The 24607-nt window shown below is 43.7% G+C and overlaps 2 protein-coding genes across 6 annotated transcripts in view; both read right to left on the reverse strand.

Moving 5' to 3' along the window:
- The window catches only part of LMO1 (LIM domain only 1), a 68900-nt gene extending 50043 nt beyond the window's left edge, over positions 1-18857 (reverse strand). Inside the window, exons 1-4 of one of the 3 annotated variants that reach the window (XM_064163677.1) lie at positions 18813-18857; positions 18667-18725; positions 17076-17227; positions 9160-9262 (exon numbers count right to left, since the gene is read on the reverse strand). In XM_064163677.1, coding sequence (XP_064019747.1) covers positions 9160-9262; positions 17076-17099 — 127 coding nt within the window. In that variant the 5' untranslated portion in view covers positions 17100-17227; positions 18667-18725; positions 18813-18857. Of the gene's footprint in view, positions 1-9159; positions 9263-14563; positions 15147-17075; positions 17228-18666; positions 18726-18812 lie in introns of those variants that run through there. The other 2 variants (XM_064163680.1, XM_064163678.1) reach the window with 2 other exon arrangements.
- A 5629-nt stretch (positions 18858-24486) lies between these two features.
- LOC135186333 (uncharacterized) overlaps positions 24487-24607 on the reverse strand; it is a 268707-nt gene continuing 268586 nt past the window's right edge. For all 3 annotated transcript variants that reach the window (XM_064163977.1, XM_064163975.1, XM_064163976.1), the window contains exon 6: positions 24487-24595. The gene's annotated coding sequence lies outside the window, so the exon portion shown is untranslated. The remainder of the gene's footprint in view (positions 24596-24607) is intronic.

Below are 24607 nucleotides of genomic sequence, written 5' to 3' on the forward strand. Positions count from 1 at the left end.
TTCTGTCATGTGGTAGAGGGGAGCGTGACTGACGCTTACAATCACAGCAGGAATCGGAGGGGAACACAACCAGTGCTCATAATCATAGCAGGAAGGTTAAGCTACTGAAGGGTTTTTCCTCAACAATTACTCGGGCTGAGCCTCAAGGAGGTTCAGTTGCCTCTTGAGAGAAGATCAACACAACTGCTCCAGCAACAGTCACGGACAGCAACTGTTGCAGTAGGACTCCGTCCTTCCCAGGAGGTCCAGAAGCTATTTCTCCCTCCTTCTGTGGAGCTCTGGCCTCCAAAACCAGTGTGCTGTGTAAGAGATGGCATTACAGATCCCACCCTTTCTTTTTGCTGGGTAGGGCAGGAAGCGCTGTGCAGAGAGAAAGCAAAGCTAAACAAATCTGGGATAACTTGCACAAAAGCCCACTCATGCCTCGGCGGGGGGGGGGGGGGAATGAGGGACATCCACCCTTAGTTCCAGGGAATGCTAACTTGGGGTGCACAAGTTCCTTAATACTGGCAAAATGCTTTGAGGATTAAAAGCAGCAGTGATATGCCAAGTATCATAGCTGGAAGAAAAGACAAATGCTGCAATAAGAGCAATAAGCCACCTGCCAGCTGTCTTTTATATGAAAATATTTCAGTGTTCTTAGAGCTGCTTGATTTCCCATCTTGCTCCAAGTCCAGAGAAACTTTGTGGGTTGCCAGTTCTGTCATGCTGCAGTGACACTGCTCATTAGTTTTCAAACAGGTTTAGAAGCCACGATCACACTCAGCTCAGTCTAGAAGCGTACACTGTCTTTCAGGGCAACGCGGTCCTTTGCCATCCACTGCAAATGGGTTTTAAAAGCAGTGGTGGAAACAATGTGTGCTTAATCTGAACGTGGACTGCAGAGAGGTCACACACTCAAATATCCCATTTTATGTGGTATCTGGTTGTATTTTAAAGCACTCTTTCTAGAGACTTCAAGCCAGCTGAGGTCACAAACAATCATATACAGATTAGAAAGGGGAAAGAGCTGGGGGGAGCAAAAGGGAGCCTTGTCTGACACACTGAAATAGGACACTTTAAATTGCACTTAGTATTTCTTTAGAAGAAAAAAAAAAGGCTAAAGTAGTAAGTTTTAGAGAATCAGTAAATGCAGTGGTGGTTAAAGAGTTTTTATTCAAATAAAGTCTTGCCCCAGGAGATGGAAGGAGACTCTTGAAATATGGAGATAGGATTTTACATGTGCTAAAAGCATCAGTGTGACACTTTTTGGGAGGAGGAAAAAAAAAAAAAGAAGGGGAAAAATACCTTCGTTGTTATACATGACAAAATAGCAACTAAATGTTTGCTTTGATCCCAGCGCATAAAGGGTGAAGCTTTTAGGCAAGGAGCGGCAGGTGATCTCAGCTCTTCTGCAAGTCCTAATGCTCCTAAAAGCCACTCTTCCAGTTTCTGTAATTGGGCATCAGTAGTTAATGTAGTATTGACTGCATTACATGCTCCTGTGCATCCTCTCACTAATGCCAATTGCATCACCTTGTACATTTACCATATTGCTTAGCCAATAGCTGTTAAAAGCAATCCAAATCATGAATCATATAGGAAACTTTTAGCAAGACACGACATCCAAAGGAGACAATTTACAGTTGAGTTAATCTGGGTACATTAGTGAGACATGGATTCAGGAAGACAGACCAATTTATGTTACTTTAGTTTTACCCTTTATTGCTTTGTATAGGCAAATGAATGGAAGGGCATGGAGTAAAAACAGATATAAAGGAGTACTTTTCAAAACAGATCTCCATTCTGTGCAGACAGGTCAAAGAGTTTGAGACTGATGCTTGGTTTGGGCTTTCATAACCATAACAGGGTACTTAGAGAAATCATTTTCCACAAAAGAGTATAAAGATAAATATATAATGGATTCTGAATAATGTTCAATACCCATCCCCACTACATTAGCCAGAAACCAGGTTGCTCAACATTATCTAAGGCATGGGCTATCCAAAAGTCACCTGCCATCAAGAGTGCCAGGAAGAGGCTTTACACAAGGTCTCAGGCAGGTCTGCTCAGGAGCTCTTTCAGGTGGGAACCCAAGGAAGGAGGTGTTCTTCAAAACACACCAAATCTCACCAGCTCACCCAGTCCTCCACCCATGCATCTCTAACACATCACTTGTCAATATGCAGAGAATACGGCCTTGCCTACCTACTCAGCTTGAAGGGACTGCATCCTTTTGAAATGTATACCCACCTCTCTGGAACAGAGGGAAACGACACAAGCATTAAAGAATATTGGTTAACCCACATCACCTTCAAGGCAGAGCCCGCCAGGAAACAAATTAGCAGCAAGTTTCCTCTGAAGAAGTACATTCTACAGAACAATTTCACACTGGATGCTTGACCAAAAGATGCATAGCAAATTGACATTGCACCTTTCTGCTTTTCTGAGCAAGCTCAGTAGCACCTGGAAAATAGAGAAGATGGGGGGAAAGGACAGCTACAAAGTGTGCTATTGCCTCATTTCTTATTGGTATTGAGTAATTTGCAACATTTTTGGAGGAAGAGGAAAAAAGAGAAGAGCAGTAGAGGAAATTTAGAGGAAGAAATGCTCATCATCCAAAAACTTTACAAAGGACAAACTGAACTGTGTCCTTAAATACTAAAAATACTGGAAACTCTGATCTTCTAGGTCTAGTTTTTTAAAAAAAATTAAATATCATGACTCCCCTTTGAAAAGTTTCCAGACATCCCTTCGAAAGAGCTGCACATGGAGGGAAAATGCCAAAACAAAACATTTTCACTAGCTGATCAATTTAAACAGCTGTGGTAAAGCTGCAGCCACTGGCACCATCATTAACAATTTAAAGCATGGCTGCTTTTGTCTTCCTTCCCAGTTACATTCTCATTATGCCTTTTTATTTATTAGAAACACAGTCCTCCAGAATACATTTCTATATCTCAGATCCATAATAAACCAAGTAGGAACATCCCTGGCTTCTACTCAAATGGATGTTTACATTGGCGAGAGGGTTAATTGTTTAATTCTGGTCCAAGTTCTCTGCAGTTGAGTCATGAATATGCAACAATCATCCATTTTTTCCTTAAGAGGAGCTAGAACTGTTGAAATCAAAAGTTTGAAAAGAAGGCAAATATTACTTTCACTGCCCAAATCACCCTTTCAGAGTTTGATTAGCGTGCAAGGAACTCTGAGCGCTGGCGCAGAGAATGCAGAAATGTTCAGCAGAACTAAAAAAACCTCTAAATTTGGACAACAGCATCCATTATCTGCTTTGATGTGCAATGTATGAAGAAACTAGCTTGCAAGAACATTCACTGCAGAGTTGAGCATCTGTTTGCACCGATAGCACCCAACATCGCGCTTGAAAACTTGGGCTCGGCAGTCATGGAGGACAGAAAACACGCTCACACACTGAGGTTCCAAAAAGAGTAGCTGTGGAGAGTCGTTCTCAGACCATCCCTAGCTTTAATTATGCTAATCTAAGAGTGAACAACTTTCATTTTAAACCACCCCTCCCTCCACCCCAAAGTCTTCAGTGAATAGGAAGAACATTCATTGAATAAATCATTCCCTGGCAACAGTTACGCACATTATTGAAGTTGGGGGCAGTGATTTCTATATGGTTTAAAACAATGTCTATGTATTCTAAATGATGACAGCTCTGCCCCATTTAAAGAAAGAGACAGACCCATTAGAGTTTCAGAGTCCAGCATTTAGCAGCATCTGCAAGTGCCTTTTTTATTCTTACACCACAACACTTAATGCTTGATACCATTATTCTGATTTTGAATTGATTTCAAGTAAAATACCGTATTTACCATAAACTTTTCATATTCTTAACCTAAGTAAGAATTCTCACAGATGCAATCACTCATGTGCTAAGAGAACAGTCTGCCTTTAGCGGAATGCAATAGTTCATGCTAATGACTGTGCAGCAAAACTTTGAGCAGAAAGCACATTTCCAAAGACAGCAAAACCATCTCTAAATACAAAGCCTGGAAACCTTAAGAAAGCCTCCAAATGAAATCAATTAATCCTCCAACCATGATAAATTTCTTAACCATTTAAGAAATGTATTTCAGACTCTGCTGTGACCCTTTATCACCAGACCTAATGGATTACTTTATTAATAATGCACTGCTCTTAAAAGGAATTTTTCCGAAGATTCTACCATAAGAGAGCATTTTCGGGATGGCTTTGACAAACAGGCTGACATGTTCATGTTGTATCTATTAAAGATAATAAAATTTAACACTAACTCCAAAGATGATGAATTATGTTCTGCTGCCACGGTATCAGGCATACATTCTACTGTATTAAACCAAAATTAGAGCAAACTAATTTCCAGGAACCAGCTGCTTCTTTTTGCCCAAGCTGAAGAACGTTCCTACAGTGTTTTAACACTCCTGTCTGCCCGAGAGTGATCACATGTCACTGGCATCTGGGAATGAAGTACCATGACATCCTGTAAAGATGCCTACTCAGATCATTCAGCTATCTAGTCTACCAAGAACTACCTGATGGCCCAGGAAGAATCACAGAATCATAGAATCAATCAGGTTGGAAGAGACCTCCAAGATCATCCAGTCCAACCTATCATCCAATGCTCCTGGACAAAGCAGTTTGCTCCTATTAGGCCTGCTAACTCTTTTTGCTCCTCTTCTTCCCCATAGAATGAGATTTCATTAAACAGAGATCTAGGTTATCAGTGCTCCAACTACGCTATCTTCCATTTCTTGAAAAGGTTTAGGCTGTTACTTCACTATCTCATGGTGCTCTTATGCTTTGATACCTGCTGCCCCTGAAGGTGTTCAAAAAAAGACTGGATGAGGCACTTAGTGCCTAGTGTCTAGTTGATTGGCACTTAGTGTCTAGTTGATTGGACAGGGATGGGTGCTAGGTTGGACTGGATGATCTTGGCAGTCTCTTCCAATCTGGTTGATTCTATGATTCTATGTTATTTCCAAGGGCAGAGGGCACCTCTAGGAAGGCTACCTCTAACTCCACACTTGTGCAGCTTTGGAGAAACAGTCCAAAATTTATTTGTTCGGGTTTTTTTGTTTGTCCTTTGTGGCCAGAGTCTCATGATTTATTTTGCTGCAAAAAATGCTGTGGTCTCATTAAGATTCCTGCTTTTACCACATTCTGTCTTCTCTTCATAAATATGTTACTTCACTGCTGTAACATTTGAGTCACCAAAGGACACCATATCATGAACTGAAGCCAGATCAAACCTCTGAAATTACACCAAGTCCACATGTGTCAAGATCAAGTCCTTGACTGAATAAGCCAAATAGGTGAAAAAATTGGGTCTTTGGTGATCTGGATCAAACATTCATTGAATAAGCTGATGCCTGGGAAGATGTGCAGTGGAAGCTAAAACAATGGTGGACCATGAAGAAGGTCCAAAGGCAGGGAAGCACAAGAAATAAAAAGAAAATAAATAAAACAGTTTCTGGAACATTAGGCAAGAGAAAAATTAAATTCCATGTCATGTGAGGTAAAAGCCATCCTGCTATTTTCTCTTCTATAGATACACCTGAGAAAGATACCCTAGAAAGAAAATCAAAGGTACCGGCAGCACCTGGAGCAGCTCTTCCTCCTGTATGGCACTGTTTACATCAGGTTTGTGTACAACCCCTACACCTGCCTCATGTTTGTGTGTATGATTTCTGTCAACAGAAGAGGGCTGTCAGAACCTGCCTTGCAGGAGGTAGACCTCTCACCTTATCCACCTTCCTGTCTATAGGTACCTCCATATGGCAGCTGGCATGCTCCTTTCTGAAGCCAAACCAGGGCTCTGCTATCCTGGTTAGGCTGCTGTGGCACCATTTCTGCAACTGCCATTATACAATCAATTTCAATGCCTTTCTAATTCCAAACGCTGCTTTTCTCTCTTCTGTGCAGGGTAAGATGGGCTCTTACACAACAGGGAACCCAACTGCTGCTACTAATCCAGTTTCAAATTACCTAATATTCATTGCCCTAAATACCTCCCTAAGACCCATTCTCCAACCCCATTGCACACAACCACTAAGCATCTCTATTTTTCTTCTCATTTGCAAAGAAATTATGGAGATTTCTTTTACAAATAAACCCCAAGGTTTGCATATGGGTACATATTTAATGGAGTCCTCTGGTATATTATTTACTTGGCCTACTCTTGCGATCTATTTAATCAGAGTTCTGCTTGAAAACACAAAGGATCTGTGATTTGGGGTGCTACTGTCTATGCAAACCTTGGGAGGAACACACAGCTGATCAGCACACACACTCTCAATAACTGGGTTGAAGGATACTATGTCTAGTTAACACAGCACAAGTTAGCTAAAAGGAAACTTTCACCCCACACACACATAACAAAGAGCCGTGATTTCTATTAGTGCATTTCATACCATACATGCTGATTACCAGGCTGTGCTTCATTGTTAGCAGAGATTACAGCTGGGATAAGCTGCAGCTTTTTCCTAATTGCTATTATGATGACTGAATTTTTGTTTTGTGTCAAGCATTATTCATACATTATACTCCAAAATTTGATCCCTCCATGATGCATTATTGATTCCATGCAGGCAATCACACTGCCGCCAATGTGAAGAATTAATTTAGGCTATTCTACTTGATTTGCATTGCTCCACCACAGCAGAACATGGTTCTATAGGGAGAAACAGACTGAAAGGGAAGATATAACAGAACATGGAAAATGCTGCTGTCTTTTAAGAGATGGGTCCTAGAAAGAGGTAAAAAGGGATAAAAAATCCCAAACCCAGCACAACACGTGTGGTCTGGGAAGAAGCAGGGTCAGCCAGCCAAATCTGTCTTAGTCAGAAGAAGGTTACAAGAGTAGCCTTATGCCTTTAATAAAGTAAACTGGCTTGCTTCAACTTATATCGCCAAAGAAAACAACTGAACACCTTTGAGAGCAACACTGCTACAAAGCCTTTGAAACCCTGTTAGCTTCATTTGTTTACCCAGCACAAGCAATACTCAACCACTTAGCATGTCTTTTATCCACAAGCCAGTCAACTGCAAAGCTGATCCAGAAGATGTGTAACAGATGCTTCACATCTACTTTTTTTTTTTCTTAAAGTTCTCCTGTGTTAACAAAGAAACTTATGAGATCTCAAGAGAAATAAAGCCTGTGGTTTATGATTATTTTCCCTGAATAAGATGATTTCACAGTTTTGGGATAGCAACTTAACCAGCACAGAATAAATACTGAAGGACAAGGCAACTCACACATGGGCGCCGATCCCCACACTGGTCAACTCTTAGTCAAAATTTGATCAAATATGCATACAAGAGAGTACTCAGAATGACACATTTATGCTTGGTTTCATATTTTAAAGGGGTAACATCTTTGTGAGAAGTCCAGTCATGCTTCTTTCACTGTCTCAAGTGCTTCATACAAGAATGAAATAAAAGCTCACATTACCTCCCAGAAACTAGATTCAAAACCTATGCATATGATTGCACTAGACTGGCAATTCGAACTTTGTAACAACATAAGGACCTCGAAATTCTAGATGTGAAATACTGGGTAGCATTACCCACCTCACACTTTTTCGGGAGGGAAGGAAGGGAGAGAGAGAAGAGAAACTTCAGTAGAGAAGACCTCTGGTTATACATGAACATCCACCCATTATTTTCAGTAGTCAAGCCTTCTTTCTTCATTATTCTCCAGTACAGTATTAATTTAGTTTTAAAATACCACAAGACAGATATGGGTCAGGGAACAAAAATCACATTGCTCCAACTTATTAGCACTGGGCAGCTTTCAGTACTATTCACAGTGCATGATTAGTACCCATCTGGCACAGGAAGACAAGTGACTTTGAACTGCAAGTTATTTTTCTCATAAATATTTTTAAAAGCAATGCATATATTTGAGTAAAATCAATGATAATGGCAAAATGCTCAATTTTCAGTTTCTCCAAGTTCTTTAGCTCCCTGTGAAAAGCTGTTTCCTGTCTACAGCCTTGCAAATATTGAGCAATCTCTTCTACTTCCAAGAGACAACTGCCTATGAGTTACTTTTTATTTTCTTCACACTTAAGAGATTTCTGAAATAAAAAGATCAGAGAATCAGCAACACACCCATCCACTTACAAAAGTGAAATGAAACAATGAGATAATTGCTACAAATGTGTGTTAAAAGCTAAGATGTAGCTGCCATTCTCAATGCACAAAGTGCCACTGAGGTCTCTAGCAAGAGGCAGTGCCATCAATGGAAGTCTACCTGGATGGCGCTGCCATATTCTGCCCTGCCTCAGCTTTAAGATGCCTAAGCCACAAAGCAGCCTTAGAAAAACCTCATTAAAAAGTTGTGATTACATTACTACGCTCATCCCAGAAACTATGCTGTCTGAGCAGTTCAGCTGCAGACCCAAGTAGGCAGTCTGCAAATGAAGGCATCAGGTCAAGGCATCAGGTCATTCAAACTACTACCTTACACTGACCACCAATTCATACTCCTTAGTCATCCTTGATGCAACTAGTCAGCTTTGATGAAATAACTATCTGTGAAGTTCTAAAGTAAGTCAAGCTCTCCTTCAGCTTCATTCATTAAATTACTTCCTAAATGAACCCCCACTTCTGCTATTTAGGGAAGAGAGTAAATTCTTAGAATAAGCCAATGCTTTTTTTTTTTTTTTGCCAGAGCAGCTTATTTGTCATTATGTTTATATCTATGAAGAAAAACTGTGAGAAACAGATATTGAAGGCGCGCTAAAGAGACCCAAATGGCATGGAAATGGAAGGGAAAGAGAATCTCAGAATTAGATTTACAATAACAGCTGTTAAAATAAACAGGCTAAAATGGAAATATCAGAGTAACTTGTAGAAAGAAAAATCTAAATAGATATTAAAAAAAAAAACCCAAACCCCAAAACCACACAATCAAGCTGTTTCTGCTGTGCCCTTCATCAAACAGTGCCTGGGGTAAACCCTTCCCAACTGGTTTGATCGTGCCAGGGAAAAGATTAACAAATAATAATGATAATGAGTGAGCATGCTTTTACAACACAAGAGAAAAATATCAGAAGCTGAAAGTGGAACACTGCTATGCACAGAGCGCATCTGCTTCAAAACTATTTATTTCTACATTAGCAGCACACAGAAGACACCAAGCACAGGCTTACACAATCTCAGCCCACCTACCGTCCTCCTTGTCCAGCACCATCATCTCCGCAATCAAGAAAAAGTCCGGGGACAAATGCTTCTTCTCCAGCAGCCTCCGCTCAGGGGAGAGGAGAACAAGTCTCTAGGAACACAAATGAGCTACGGTACAGCTGATCGTCCTTTAGCAGCAAGTGAGCTCTAATTACCCAGTTGTCCAGCTTTTAACCTAGATTGCACTCAGTTAGAATTACACTCAGAAATAAAGCACTTTGCAGATACAAAAGCAGTCTCACCTACTTTTGTGCTTCAGAATTGCAAGGAACTAAAACTGCAATTTAGAAAGAAGGGAGATCAGAGCTGTTTCTTTGGTTCTCACCTTCTAAATGGCTCAATTTACACAGTATAATCTATTTTAATGTAATTGCATTTGATAGCTCATAACCCTAGCTGTTACAACTACACAGCTTTCAGCCTTATAAAGTGTTTTCCCTTTGGATTTAAGCTGAATCTGAATCTAAAATTATACTGGGCTAGGGTAGAACACCTCAGCCCGGCTGCTGCTGCCTCCCTCCCGCAATTTGCGAGCTTTGCACACTTGCTGTTGAATAAGCGCACACATTTCCCAGGGACCCCTCTCGCTCTCCTGCCAGGCTTTTCCTGGCAGAGCGGAGCCTTCCCGGCTCAGCAGCACCACCTGCAGCCCGCCGGACCCGCCGCCGCCTCTCCGCCCCGGGACCGAGCCGCGGCGAGGACAGCGCGGGGCGGGGACCGGGGACAGCGGCGACGACAGTCCGGGGCGGGGGCGCCGCGCAGGCAGCGCCCAAAAGCCAGGGTGCGAGTCCAGATTCGCTCCCCTGAGAGCCGGGATTTTGACTGAAACCAGCTGGTATCTTCGGGCAGCTCAGAGGCTCCAAACTCCGCGGCTGATGCTTGGCACCGGCCCCTGCCTTACAGCACCACTGCCTTGTACCAGCCCTGCTTTTCGCTGCTGGATTTCCCACATCTGCTGTGACCTAAAACTTGATACTAATTTTCTGTACAAACATTTTGGGTTTGTTTTCACATGTACGTATTGGTTTCAAGGAATGCTCTTGAGACCAGAGCTCCATTTTCACCAGGTGATATTGAAATGAATTGAAGAAATCCGACCCGGTACAAACCCTTACTGGTTTGCCCCACTTCCCAGAGGTGCCACCAATGGCCAAATACAAAGTGACCAGTTTGGGGCCCACGTCTCTTGTCCTTACTCTCTCAATTCCCGAACCTCACTCCGAGTCTGTTGTCTCCTATGGCACTTGTAAGGACTGGGATCAGAGGTGTCACTACCAGGACGAACAGCATCATTTCACTCGCCTCTGTCTTTTAATCCAAGAAAACATTTAATTCCTGCTTTAATGACACTTCTTCCTCCCCTTTACAGCTGATACAACGGTACTCCAAAAGGCATGATAGCGAGCTCAAGTTATATATCCCTAATACTGATTTTTAATTAGATTCCTTATCCGCAGCTGAAGTGGCTTTTCCTTTCGCCTTCGCTCAGAATGCTTAATCCTAACAGTCCTTGAACATATTTGATGTTAAACGTATCATTTTGCATTGAACCGTTTTCATCCACTACTTTGAACAACTCCTGTTTTCTAGTGATACTGGTTTGCAAGTCTTGAATATGTATTTCGGCGTGAGAGTGCAACCACCACAAACAACCATTTTATTTTAAGGAGTAGGACTGCTTTTAAGGAGGAGGATTTTATCCCAGAGATCAAAGTCTAACAGCTAAAAACATCAGTACAGAAACTAACACCACCACAGGCTTTTCTAAACTGGAGGCATTTTAATGCTGCTAATACATTATTTGCCTCCATTAGAAAACAGCGATATGTTCCATCTTCCTGTTTGCGCACTTTTCAACCCTGTGCACCTTCAGGCAGACAAACTTACCCAAAATACACAGCACATCCAAACTCACGCTATTTGCCAGCCATCAGAAAAGCAGGTTCTTGACAAAAGTCAAGTAAGCCATTGTCTATTGCAGCTGGCCTCCACAGCAGAGCACACCAGCAGACATAAAGCACTTGTAAAATATGCCGTACTGGATCGATGTACGCTTTATTCCTTCACTGCTTCATCATGAAATAGAGGCTGGATGACTCCCTTTGCAAACTGGCATTTTTACATGCTTTACCTCTTTACTCATTTCACACACGACAATAAAAAAAGTTTTCTAGCCCCCAACACATTTGTACAGCGATTAACGGCAACTACAACTAACACAACCTGTTGGAATTAAACAGCTTACTTCTTTAAGCAGAAATATAGTCTTTGCAATCAAAATATTTATGTGCTTGAGAAATGGCACAACTCTCATCATCTTGAGCGACAAAAATGCGTTGCACGGTGCACAGGTTGACTTGTCCACAGCAAATCATCAGCAATTCACACTGTGGAACTAACTGAAAGGCATGCCTGAAAGTTTTTCACTCTCAGCCTTTCTCCTTTTTTTTCCCTCCCATCTCTCAGCTCTCAGCATCTGGTTTTGGAAGATATTTGCCAAAGATCCACTGTAAAATGGTATTTTCTAATATTGACTCATGTTGCATCAGTCAACTTATGTCACTTCAAACATGCAACATGACGTTACCTCCCTGACATAACTTGACGTGATGCCACAATACATCAAGTCAAAAACATTATTGTTATTTTTTTCAGCCTGTCCTTTCATCCTCAGTGATACCTGTAAAGACCACAGAAAAGTATCACTGCATCTCTATCACTTTTTTGGCATCATGGAGTGTGCCTGCCAAAGAGGCTTTTCACTCACAAAGCCACATAGAGGTTATTAGACTTCATGGGTGCCACTGGTGCCACACAGGAGCTAACATACACGCCTAAGGCACTGTAACAGTCCCAACCTGGAGCTGGGAGAGCAAGCAGGTGGCTGCCTCTGAGACCACAGCCCAACTTGCCCAAGGAACCTCTTGGGGACACAAAAGCAAGGAGCACATTGCAACATCTACCTACTAAGCAGTAAGTGTCATCCTTGCAACCCGTGACTGAGGTTGGAGAAAGGTTTCTGAAATCCTGCCTTCCCCACTCAGTAATAATAAACTCCCACTGCTGCCAGAGACCACAAAGGAAAAAAACCTTTCAAATTCCACCCCCCCCACATGGCAAAGCCTCTTACAATTAAAGGGAGAACTGGATAGTAGCCACACCACCAGAATTTTTAGATGGTAGAAATCAGACTGGTCTCTGGGACAGAAAGAAAAAAAGGGAAAGAAAGAGACATTTATGGGGGCAAAACAGACCCATTTTTATTAACAAGCTCATTCAAGCTTGATTTTGAAAGGAATTGGTTTAGTTAGCAAGTGCTTCCATTTTAGTCCATTTGTAACCTATGCAGGTCCAGCATCCCCTTTTAACATTCACAGATGAGCAGGCAAGTGGAGCCCATATGAATCAGGCAGAGAGAAACGTACAAAGGTAAAATAACCTCTTCATAAAATGAGTTTCTTCTCTGAATCTCATCTCCTATCCCCAATTTCTCCAGTGCACTTTTAAAAGCGAGCATAATTTCCCCTCCGACATAACTACTTCATCAACAGCACAGAAGATTCCCAGGCATTACCGCAGTTTGTTGTTCTGATCTCCACATCCCTCTCATCAGGGGTTTGTTTCCTACTTTACTCCTTTTTAAGTGTACCTCACACTAATTTCCTCTTTACTTCTACCACCGCCATCATTATTTGCTTCTATACAGCTGCTCATGAGATCTCCTGGAAGGAGGCTGTTGAGAACTGTCTGGATTATCAATGGTTCTAGTTTCATTTCCTTACACCACTATCAGCCAGCCCTGAGCTCCTTGTATTTAATGAGTATGTCTGCAACACTTGAAAGAACCCAAATACCCCTATTAGGAAACCCTCTTCAGATCTGTTTTTCCTCCGAGCTCACCTGTGCCTCTTGCTCCTGCAATGGAGGCAGCATCCTGCTGTTAGCCCGTCAATCAGACTGAAATGGATACAAGTTGGCAGGCACCCTCTAGCAGAGAGTCACTGGGATTAAGACATTACCCAGTTACTGTCACTATTTAAGGGTATTAATGGAGATGATAAAAGCTTTTCTTCCCTTTTCGTCCAACAGTTGGTCAAAATTCAGGGGACTCTTGCAATGCAGGTCACCCCTGAAAGTGAGGTCAGGGAGAAACACAAACCTTTTTCCACACAGAAGTAAGAAATTACCCTGGGTTAATTCCTCTGTTGTTACTTAACCCTTTTACCTTTGTGCACAGGGGGGTGAGGGATGAGAAAAGTCTTTCTGTTGTCTCCTCTCACTGACCAGTTAGATAAGTTCATTTCCCCCTTCTCCAACCCACACGCTTTTGACTGGCGCAATATAGACCCCATTAATAACACCACATCAGTTTACTTCAGAGGGCTTCAAGAAACTGGAGGAAGAGAAGCCGCCGGGAGAAGGATTCTCGGGCCGGAGGCATGTGACGAGTTTGCAGCAAGCTCCCTCCTCACGCACCTCTCTGGGGCAGCGAGCATTTAACCTTCTAGCTGTCAGCGCCGCGGCCCCCTCCCACAGCCGGTCGCACAAGCCAGCCCGGCATTCTCGGCGTGCCCCATCCGACTCCGCGAGGTCGTAGCAGGCGACTCGAGCCTCACTGAAGCAGCAACTCCAGATCAAAAGAGCACGGGAGGGCGGAGGGAAAAGAGGTAGAGAAACAGGGAACAGACAGCACAGGAAAGCATCTCCCGCTTGCCTCTTCAGCCCAGTATCCACTTTTCCGAGTTGGAGCCCCGCGCCAGCCCGCCACAGACATTTTATGGCAGCGCACGCAACCACGTACGGCAGCGCCGACTGCAATGGGAGCGCTGGGCGGCATTTCGGCACCGCCTGCCTCGGATGCCACCGAAGTTGGCCCGGCAGTGACACACGCCAAGGCCACCGGGGCTGATGGCAGGCCGGTGACAGGGCTGCAGGCGCCAGACGCCTCCCTGCTGGCCGCAGCACTCGCCGGGGCAAGCCGCCGCCACCGCTGTCCCCCAGCGCGGTCAACGCCGCATCGCACCACACGGCGGGGGCCGGGCGCGCCCGAGCGGAGAGACCTCAGACCACCCGGCCCTGAAACGGCGGCAGCGGCCCCGGAGGTGGTAGGGGGCACCGTCCCGGGCGCACTGCCCGGGCCCCCGCACCTCTTTGTGAGCCGGTGGGCTCCCCTACACCCGGCGCCGGCGGGGCGATGCGGGACAGGCCGAACAGCAGCGCCCTGCCGCGGCGCGGCGAGCGGCGGCCCGGAGCGGGGCAGCTCTCTCCGTGCGTCTCTCGTTCCCTTCCTCCGTCCCTCGCTCCCTCCCTGCCCGGCGGCCGCCGCCTCCCGCGCCCGGAGCACCCGAGCGGAGTTGGCGGCGGCGGGCCCCGCGTCCCCGCTCCCACATACCGTCCTCCTTGTCCAGCACCATTGTCCCGGGCGCCGAGGGCGGCCGTTGACGCCGCCGCCGCTCCGGCTCCTTGGGGCGCTCCCCCTCCAGCCGCCGCGGCGCGGCTCCGGGGGCCGCGAGGCCGGGCCGGGGAGCGGGGCGCTGCCCAGGCGGGGGACAGCGGCGCGACGGCCCCGGCGCTGCCCCGGGACGCGAGTTTGGAGCAGGGGGTGCGGTGGCTACGGTCGCGCTGGGCGCCGGAGAGCTGGAGCTGGGCTGCTGCACCAGCCGCCTCGCCCCCGGCCCCGCTGCTGCAGCTCGAGTGCCAGTTTAGATATTAAAAAAGAAGGGGGGGGGAGGGGGGGGGGAGGAAGAGAGATAATAAAAGGCAAGGGAGGAACAATATCGGGGGCTGGCTCCCCAGCTCCGTCCGTCCCCAACCTGCGCTGTCAAAAATTGTCTTAATGTGATAGCTCACAACCTCTCCCCCCTCTGATGTTGCTACTGCAAGAGCTTTCCAGTCTTCTAAAGTGCTTTTCTCTTGATTTCACTCTAAATCTAAAATTATATTCAAAGGAAGGGGGGCGGGAGGGAGGAAAGATGTGAACCTATCACTGAAAGCAAAAGCACTTGCCGCCTGCCTCTCTCGCTCGCTCTCTCAATTTATGTGCTTTGCACTCTCTCCTGCTGCTGAATAAATGCACACATTTCCCAGGGACCCTCAGATTCCCCTGTTAATTAAATCAATTCATTATGCTCAGATCTGATTAGCAGCCCCTTCCCCCCCTCTTTGAATCAATTATTCAATACACAAACATAATTGCCTGTGCCAGAGGTGTCTAAGTATTAGCTTATTTAACTCCAAGGACACTAATTACCCCTAGGGCAAGGGAACTTTTCTCATTAATTCTGACAAAACACAAAAGCACAGTTAAAGTGTGTGTGTATATACGTGTGTGAGAGAGAAAATGGGGGAGCGTATAACCAAGGAAGGGAGGCATTACTCTAACACACGTGTTACTATGTAAATAAGACCAATTTTCTTTCTACCTTTGCTTTAGATTATTCCTCACATCTCCCCTTTCTAAACTTGCCCTGTCCAACCCCTTGTTCAAGTAAGGGACAGATTAATATTGCAATGGTAGCAGTTCTGGGGTGAAAAGTACTTCCAACCAAATCTCAAAATAAAGAAGTGCATAGGACTGATGGGGAACAGCAAACTCTGGCAGACAGCGTCCTGTACTTTAAAAGCCTGTGAAAGAAGTAGCCCTCTGAAGCAGCAGGTAAGACGATGCAGGATCTAGTGCATACTGGGAACAGTTTGGAAATGTTTACCATTGGAATTAATGTCAGTGGCCACTATTAATGTGCTTACTTCCTATATTTACCATAATGGGCTTGATTTCCATTAGCTGAAGCTGCAATGCTAAAAAGAGCCTAGGCAAGACTGATGCTAACTGAAATTGACCATCATTGTAGTGTCTGAGACATATGACTTCTGCCTTGAGTGTCACCCAAATTTTACCTCTGTATGAACCTCCTTTAAATAAAAAAGGGTAAGAAAAAAGAAGTAGTAATTGATTCCTCCAAATTAGTTTCTTACTTTCTAAAGACCTTTATAGTTCATGTCCTCAATGTGCACAGAAGTATTGAAGATTTTCTTTTTGTTTCCTTAGGCAATGCATGAGCTGATCCATTAATCCATTTGGCTTTATATATCAGGAAACTAATATTAGCTCAGCTCATCTATTAGCTTCTATTTAGGTCCCCCCATGTTGCTTTTTTGGGGGGAGAGGGAGATTTTTGTTCGAGCTGTCTCCCTTTGAGGGGAGACTGCCAATTTTGGATAGATTTCAGAGGAATAAACGCTGCACATCCTGTCATGGGAAGTCTCCCCAACTCCCCATCCTCACAGTCACCCACGATCAAACTTGCTTGTTTGGCAGCACTACCCCTTCTCTTTAAATCACACCTTGTCTGCATAACTTACAGCCAAAGGAATGGAAAACCCCACAAATACCTCCTTTTCTCCCCCTGCCAAAAAAAAACCCTGTAGCTAAACTTGCTTGACAACAAGTTTACTGAGCTATGTTCATTTTCACAAGCATCAATATGACGGGGAACATAAAGTTATGTTTCATTAGCACAGTATGCTTTTCTGTGAGTACATGCATGTAAGGATAAAAATGCCTCCAGCTTTGTAACACCACAGACCCTGTTAATTCTCTGGTGTTTAAATTTCCATTGTGTGGCACATACTGCACCCACAGGAACTTGGTCCATCTAACGCAGTGCATTTGTTTATTTCTGAAAGAGCACAGCAACAGTTGAAAAATACCAATCCCGGAGAATATTTGGCATCAACTCATTTCTGAGGGTACTTTTGGTCCCTGAGCCTATTCCTTTTCTCACTGTGGCCAAGGAGACTTGTGAGTGCAAAGCCAGGATCTTGGAACCTTTGCCTGCAACTCATGAACCTTAATTCTGAGTTTGCTACCGAGGTGATGCATTTTCATCTACACACGTACTTACCGAGTAGCAGGTGTTTGGCTGCATGCACTGGAGCTCCAGGTCACTGCTGGCATGCCAAGGGTGGAACAGGAAGAAACTGAGGAAACAGATGTTGACTTGAGTGTCATTCTTAAGAAGCAGTGTTCACACTTGAGCTGAGAGAGATGCAGTCACTGGAGATGAAAGAGATGGAGAGAGCGTCACGCAAGGGGTGAAAAAAAATGCAAAGAAGTACAACCCCCAAACCATTCCATTGCCAACCACACATCCTGCAGTTTGAGCAGTGTGCTGCAATCCTCCACTTACTGTTGGAGGGATTTTTAGGGTTTACAGTGTTAATAAGATGAAGGGATGAACCCCACTGTCCCCACTTTTTTAGTGTGGTGAAGGACTGTTCTGTATGGTTTTCTGTTCAGTGAGTCATTTATGTGGAGTGAGCAAGTTTCAGTAATTTTTGAGCCTCTTTCACCCAGTAGATTAGAAATCTGATACAAAGGATTTGACCACATTTATTTTTTAGTACCTCGACACCAGAGTGGAACAGCTAGGTCACTCCTTCAGAAAGCGCTTACGTAGGTAATGGGCACTGTAAGGAGTGACTGGGAAAACTTGACACAGATCAGTGCCAGAACTGGGAATAAGCCTCAGTTCCCCAACGCTCCGTTCTCTGGAACAAAGCACCAAGGCAGCTCGCTTCTGGAGGAGGATCAGACAACACCGTTGCTGAGGTGCCAGTTTATCATTAGCATGCCCTGTTAGCCATTCCGTTATGGCACCTTACCCACAGACCCTGTCTGGGCAGTTCTGAGACGTCATCATGCTCCATACTGCAGAAACCACAGATAAAGAGGACAGCTGTGCTCTGCCTAGGGAAGCTTCTGCTCTAGTACTAATTCCTGTTCTTCTTGGTGTGGGAGGGAAGAGGCATGCAGTAATGGAAACACCTATACGCTGCAGTAAGGGCTAGGTCTTGGACCTCTGGCTCTAACTGGAGGTCCTGGCTCACTAGCTGCTCTTACTTTTGCTAGTCTTGAGCACAAGGAAGAGAAAATGAAGTTGCTTAAGAACAACGTGCTGTTCTTACTAAATTGCAAAGGAAGTCTGCAGTATACTTAAGTCAAGCCTTTAGCAGACCCGTGAGGTTTCATATTATCCTATGCTTGAATGAGGCAGATGACTGGAGCAAAAACCAGCTAATGACATAAAAGCATTCTTCTACTTTCAGTCTCTCTTAATTAAGGAGTTGGTTAATGTTTCAGGGTTGGGAATTACAAAGCTTCATCAGGGAGGTTATGTTTTTTTATCTTTCAGCTGACAGGAGAAAAAAAATCAAAACAAAAAAAGAGAAGGTGATTAAGTCATGTGCCAGTCAGAATCCCTTGGCGAAGGCAGTATCAGGTCATACCGAAGACCACTGCTGCTCAAAGTGAATTTAGAAGCTACTTCCAAAATCAGATTTCTGAACAGATGAGACTTCTGTCTGCCAGTATAGTCACATGGGGTTTATTTCTTGAATTCACACAATCAACCAAGACAATTTGCACAGCTCTATACCAGATTAGCTACAAATAATTTCTATGTTATTACCCGTTTCAAAACCACTTGCACCTACCTTGCTAATGTCAGAAGAGAGTGCCCACTGGCCTGACCTTATGCCACCACTCAGCAGCCCTGTAAGGAGGCAAATCACAAGTGCTTTGAAAAGTTGCATTTGCACAAAACACAGGCTGCAGTTCAAAAGACCACTTAGGTACATACCTGAGATCTAGAGACCTCAATTATTTCTCAGCTCCTGCTTCATCTACTTCTTTTTCTGTACATCGTAAAAATAAATCACTTAATTCTGTTACTGTTTTGCATTAAATGAATGTTAAATATTTTTGTAAATACAGGCTATGAAAAAAAAAGATAGCAGTGTGATAAAAATACAGAAAAATGGCAAAGCTTCAAAAACACTGGGGAATGAGCTCTTTAGCACTGTGATGTAAGGCTGGCACTTGAAGCCATTGGGCTTTACAATCTGTAATGACCTTTTCAAGAAATTTACAGTGGATAAATTAGTTATTTGGAAGTTTTGCTGCTACTCTCCATAGCTCATAGTTTAAAAGAAACCTCCACATCCATCCCAGAAAAAAAAAATCAAAGTAGCAAGATTTTTGGTCTGCTGCTTGTTTCGTAAGAAGGTTAACAGGCAGATTCTAACCCTCCTCACCCCCCATCCCCCAAACTGCTCAGCTGCAATGAACTCCATGAGTGCTTCTTTCTACATGAGAAACAGCATCAGAAAGTGTTTTTTTTTTTAAGTGGGTCTGAACTACTGGAGGATCAGGTTGGTTTTGACACACTCTAAATCCATCAGTGTCATTCCAGCACCAGTACAACTCAGGAGAAGTGCAAGTCTACGGCAGAATAACCTATGACACAAGTAAATAGCTTGTGACCCAGAGTAGAGGCTGGAACAGACTCTCGTTCCCTGAGCTCCAGAGAAATCATACTTAGAGAAGATACATTTTTTTCCAGGAGGTTCCTCCTTTCTCTTCTCAGAACTTTCCTAGGCTCATCTGAGTTATGTTCTTCCACATGTATGGTCACTCAGCTCTCAACAGTGATGTAAAATTTTAGTTCTTACTGAAGCTGAGCAAAATTTCAGGAATGCATCTTTAGTCTGACCTCTCTAAGCAGGCCAACACATGGACTGTGACTGCCACCTCTTCACATGACAGTAGCTGTGCAGAATTTCCAGAGTATTTTAAGTGGAAAAGATTCCTTAACAAAACTCAAACCCAACCCAAAACTCAATGAAGACCACCCCAAACCAGATGATTAAATTCTGGTGACAGTGTTTCTATGTCTCCCACTTCCCTTTGGACCAATAATTAACTTCTCCATGTCAAAGTTCATTGTCACGGCAGAGTTTTCCTGCAGACAGTCCTTCCTTTTGTTCCTTACCTTGGTGGGAGCAGTAGGTAGACCTGAAAAGCAAATCTGGCATCCTCTCATCTGCTTCCATTGTGTTATGGAGGAATGGAGACAGTCTGATGTTAGAATGACATGTGGAGCTCTTTGGCTTCTTGTCACAGCCACTATTATGATCAGAAGTTATTGCTTCCAAACTGATGTGAAGCAGAGACTCATCAAAGATGAGATGGGTGAACAGAGGCAGGGCCATGGAGCTGGCTCTTCATAATCTGTTACTATGAGTTCTTCATACTGCAGCATCACACAAGGGTCCCAGTTGTGCAACTACACCATACTATGGTGCCCAAAAAGCGCAGTGCCTTTCTTCAAAATACTTTCTTCTCTGTCTTGCTGGTGAAGAGACCCGACAGAATTGACATAGAGTGGTTGGAGATGGAAATATATTCATGGAGAGATAAAATGCCATGTCTGGCTCACATTCTAAGATGCTGCTGGTGTCCCCCAAGTTTTCTGTCTCCCTCTGACCCTGTTTGGCATGGATGACATTTGCCAGGCATTCATAGCATTGTTCTAACAACATATCGTCTAAAAACGTTGATTCTGTAGGATAATGGTGACTGGCACAATAGCAGTAGGTGCCAGCACACAAAGGACGTGGGGCACTGTTGCTGAACGCACAACGGAGGAATTCCAGCTATTCCCACATCACACAGCCAGTGAAGGGCTCTTGCACCAGACAATGTTTTTCACATGATTTCATCAGCATCCAGTTCAGCCTGAATCTAATGGTGATAATCTCCTTGATCCATTAACGTGAGAGAGCAGAAAACACATGCACAAATTAAAGAGATGAATATTTTACTTTTGGTTGGGCTGGCTTTTTTCCAAATAAATCCATGTTGTGAAATCACAAGATTTGAAGATCTCCTGATAGAAGCAGGCAGGTAGAGGCTCCAATAAAGTCATACACTCTAGCACATGTCTTCTCAACACTTCTCAATGAGTAATATGTGCACTTAAGATGAAAATAATATTGATTGAGATCTGCAGGGAAAGTTCTCTAGGAAAATATTTTATTCTAGGAGCAGAGTGCTTTTTTGGAAGATTTTGATCTTTTCATGCTGCAACCTTTCTCCTCCCCCATCTTTGTGCTGCCCAAAGCAACTGACAGCCAAAAAATGAAAAGCCTGCCCTGCATCTAATGTATCTATCAGATCCAGAAAGAAATTTGTATACCAGTGCTAAGAATGGCTGCACCATTCTCCTTAGCTGGTAGAGGGCACAGCAGTGTGTAATTAGGACTGGATTACTTTACTCAGAACTGGAGCAGAGAGCAGATGTCATGCATTAATATTGGCATTTGATTCCGCACAATTTCTTTGCCATGTTTGCAAAACCAATTTGCCTTCCTATCTTGGATCTTGCCTGACGTTTACCCTCAGGTTGCTGTAATGCAAACAAAATGCCACCAGTGGCAATACGGACGTGCACGTAGAGGGATAGGCTCAGAGAATGGCTAGAGCTTATGATTTAGTTCTTAACATAAAATATCAAGTTGCTTTCTGATTATTTTTGTTAGATTAACATGGCCAGTATGTTCTACGTGACACCAGCTCAAACACAAGAGGTCATGACATTGTAATGCATTTGTTAACATAAGCCAAGAGCAAAGAAAGATACACCTTATTCCAAATTAATGTTATCAGGCACTATCCATTGAGCATCTGAGAGATGCATCTCTCTTCTCAAACACAGCTAACCTTTTCTTCACCTGCCTTTCCACTCAGGGGACTTCAGTTTTGATTTTGCTCCAGATCAACATTTCATATGCAGAATCCTTCCAGAGGGCCTAAAACAAAATTTCATGCTGTTAAAAATATTGGCCTCAATTCTGAATGGCAGCCAGCTTGTGTTTGAGAGCAGCTTTATGGCTGCAGCTGGGTTCTAGAGGTTTCTTAGGGGTGAAGAATGATCTGCCTTAATTTAGGAGCATCCAGAGGCTGATTACAATGGTCTATACTGCAGCAGCATGGAGTAACCATCATATACTGGGCAGCATGCAACCCAGCAGAGTGATGCTGACAGACTCTAGTTTCATATATATGGATGCAACCCAAAGAGAATAACCACTGAAAGTCTGCTGCAGTGATATGCTTGGCTTCAGGGCACACCCTTTGCTTAGTGAGGGAGGATGCACATCAGATGTGGACCTGTAATGCCCATTTGCAGATGGTTAACGTCTGTTGAGTCATGCAGGACATGACCCACACAAACACTTTGGGAAGGTTACCATACTCCTCTCTCCAGGCCTATGTAAGCCCACCTCTACTGCGTTTGCTCTCTTGCCATTGCAGCCCTTGGTGCTGCACACAGGGGGTCTGTGTGACTGCTGTAACAGGCTCGCAGCTCGGAGACTGTCCCTTTCTTTACCTTCCTCCTGTACCCAATGGTGACAATTGCACAAGTCCTGAAAAAAGGGCCATGTTTTGGGAATCTTAACAAAATGAGAAATTATCTTACCAAATTAAGAAAGGACTACTGAAATCATACGGGCAAGTGCAAATTCTTCTGGTCCATCAGTGAACAGCAGAAGTGAAAGAGCAGCTGTCCTAAACCAGGAAAATAGCAGGAGTGAAACGGTAGCGGTTGACACAGCTCTCTTTAAGCAGGTGAGAAACACTCTGAAAGATGTAAAGATAACTACAGAAATGATATCATTCTCTCAGTGAGAGCTAGAAAAGCTTCTCTGCTCACAGAGAGGTCAAGAAGTGAGAGCCCAGTGGATCATTTGTTGCGTTTTTAATGCTTCATGACTCAGGGTCAGTCAGAAATCTCTATCCCAAGGTCATGGTTAGGGCAGACTGAAAAACAATCTTTTCTGTTACTGGTAAGGCCTTGCCCAGGCTCTGCTGTTTCGTTCTCTGCAGCAGATTATTACAGCCTGCTCCTCCTGTTCATCGCTCTGTGGTAAAATTCACCCTAGATGCTGTCATGCAGCTTCTCTGGGATCACAGAGGCCCATCAGACCTTCCCTGTAGCACTCCGTAGTGTTGCAACATAATGCAGCAAACAGCCAACCAAAGCTAACCCTTGGTAAAATTCCTTACCATGCCTGTTGAGGAGCAATCACAAATTTGTATTTTTAGCTCCATTTTTAACTAACATCAATGAGACAGAATGAGGAACATGGACAGCAGCAAACTTGTCTGTCCATGCAGTAAGAAGTCCTTTTTCTATGGAGCTAGCCCCTTGCCACTGCAGCAGTGCAGCCACACTTGATACGTGGGGGTGCAGTGATAATCATGTGGCTCCTTACTTGCTTAGGTTGAGATGGTTTAACTTAGAAGAAGCTGGGAAGCACAGTTGAGAGGGACAGTTAGTGACTCTATCTGTTTTAAATAGACATATTTTGACTATAGCTTCCATACCAAACAGTCACTGGAGTGAAGCAATCACTTAAAAAGGCCGAGATACAACTCTGCAGTATTTTACAATGGATTTAATAGCTAAGCCTTAAAAGAACCACCATGCAAACACCCATCTGAAGAACAGGCATTTAATGAATACCACACACTGCTTAAATGTGAATTCACACTACAACACTCTTGCAAATGATCTATAGTACCTTGCACTGCTTGTACATCCAATGTGCATAAATATACCTCAACTGTGTATAAATCAACAGATATAAGCATGCATTTAAAAGTATCAAAAGTGCATTATACATGGAGTTCTAACACACTCTAATTAATTCAAATAATCACATTTTGCCTTATTAAATAAAACATTATACAGATAAAATATAGCTTGCCATCAATTCTAAGCACTAAAATACTGTTAGAAAGGAACACTACTGCCAAAGAACACAACAGGGAGAGAACGTGCTCGTAGAAGAGCACTTAACTGAACCACAGTTATAAGATCTAATGCCATGGAATGACTAAAGATAATGTATACAGCACTTTTAAATAAGTGAGCCATTTTGGAGAACTTTCCACTTCTTTGCCTGGTACTCCAGTTTCAGCCCAGTGAGCTACAACTGTGCAGGATAAGCAGAAAGCAGCAAAAGAGCCTGCTAACCCGCTCACACATTTAAAAAAGGTCTTCTCAGTAGCAAGGACAATCCCTTATTTCCTCCAGATGCTTATTTACTGGTGCTTCCCTGCCTTCATTTAATTAGAGCTAAAACAAACCCACCAGCAACAACTGTCCCTGATGGCTTTCAAAACTTTTTCCAACTATGAATGCCTTCAATTATCAAGAGGTATGAAGAAGCACTAAGGACAGCTGTGCAGTTGGGAACAAATTTCTCCCTCAGTCCCACTTTAAAGCTTTTTTTCTATAACTAATAAGTCTAGCCCTGCCTGAAGGACAGTGATTAAAGTTTATAAAGAGATTTTTACACAGACTAGCATGATGCTTAGGACCAATTAAATCTTGTCTTGAGTACTTAACCAAAGTGGGTTTTATACGCTAGGATTCAGTTATGTGGAAGGTGTTAAATTAAACTTACATTCGAATTTTGCTTTCAACTTAAGAGTCTGCATCGTAACTTGAGAGATTTCAGAAAGCTTTCAGCAGAGCAGTCTCTGTTAAGCTGGCTTCGGGAGCACTGCAGAAGTCTGAAAAAGAAA

Source organism: Pogoniulus pusillus, chromosome 24 (genome assembly GCF_015220805.1).
Source record: "Pogoniulus pusillus isolate bPogPus1 chromosome 24, bPogPus1.pri, whole genome shotgun sequence".
NCBI classification, from domain to species: Eukaryota; Metazoa; Chordata; class Aves; order Piciformes; family Lybiidae; genus Pogoniulus; species Pogoniulus pusillus.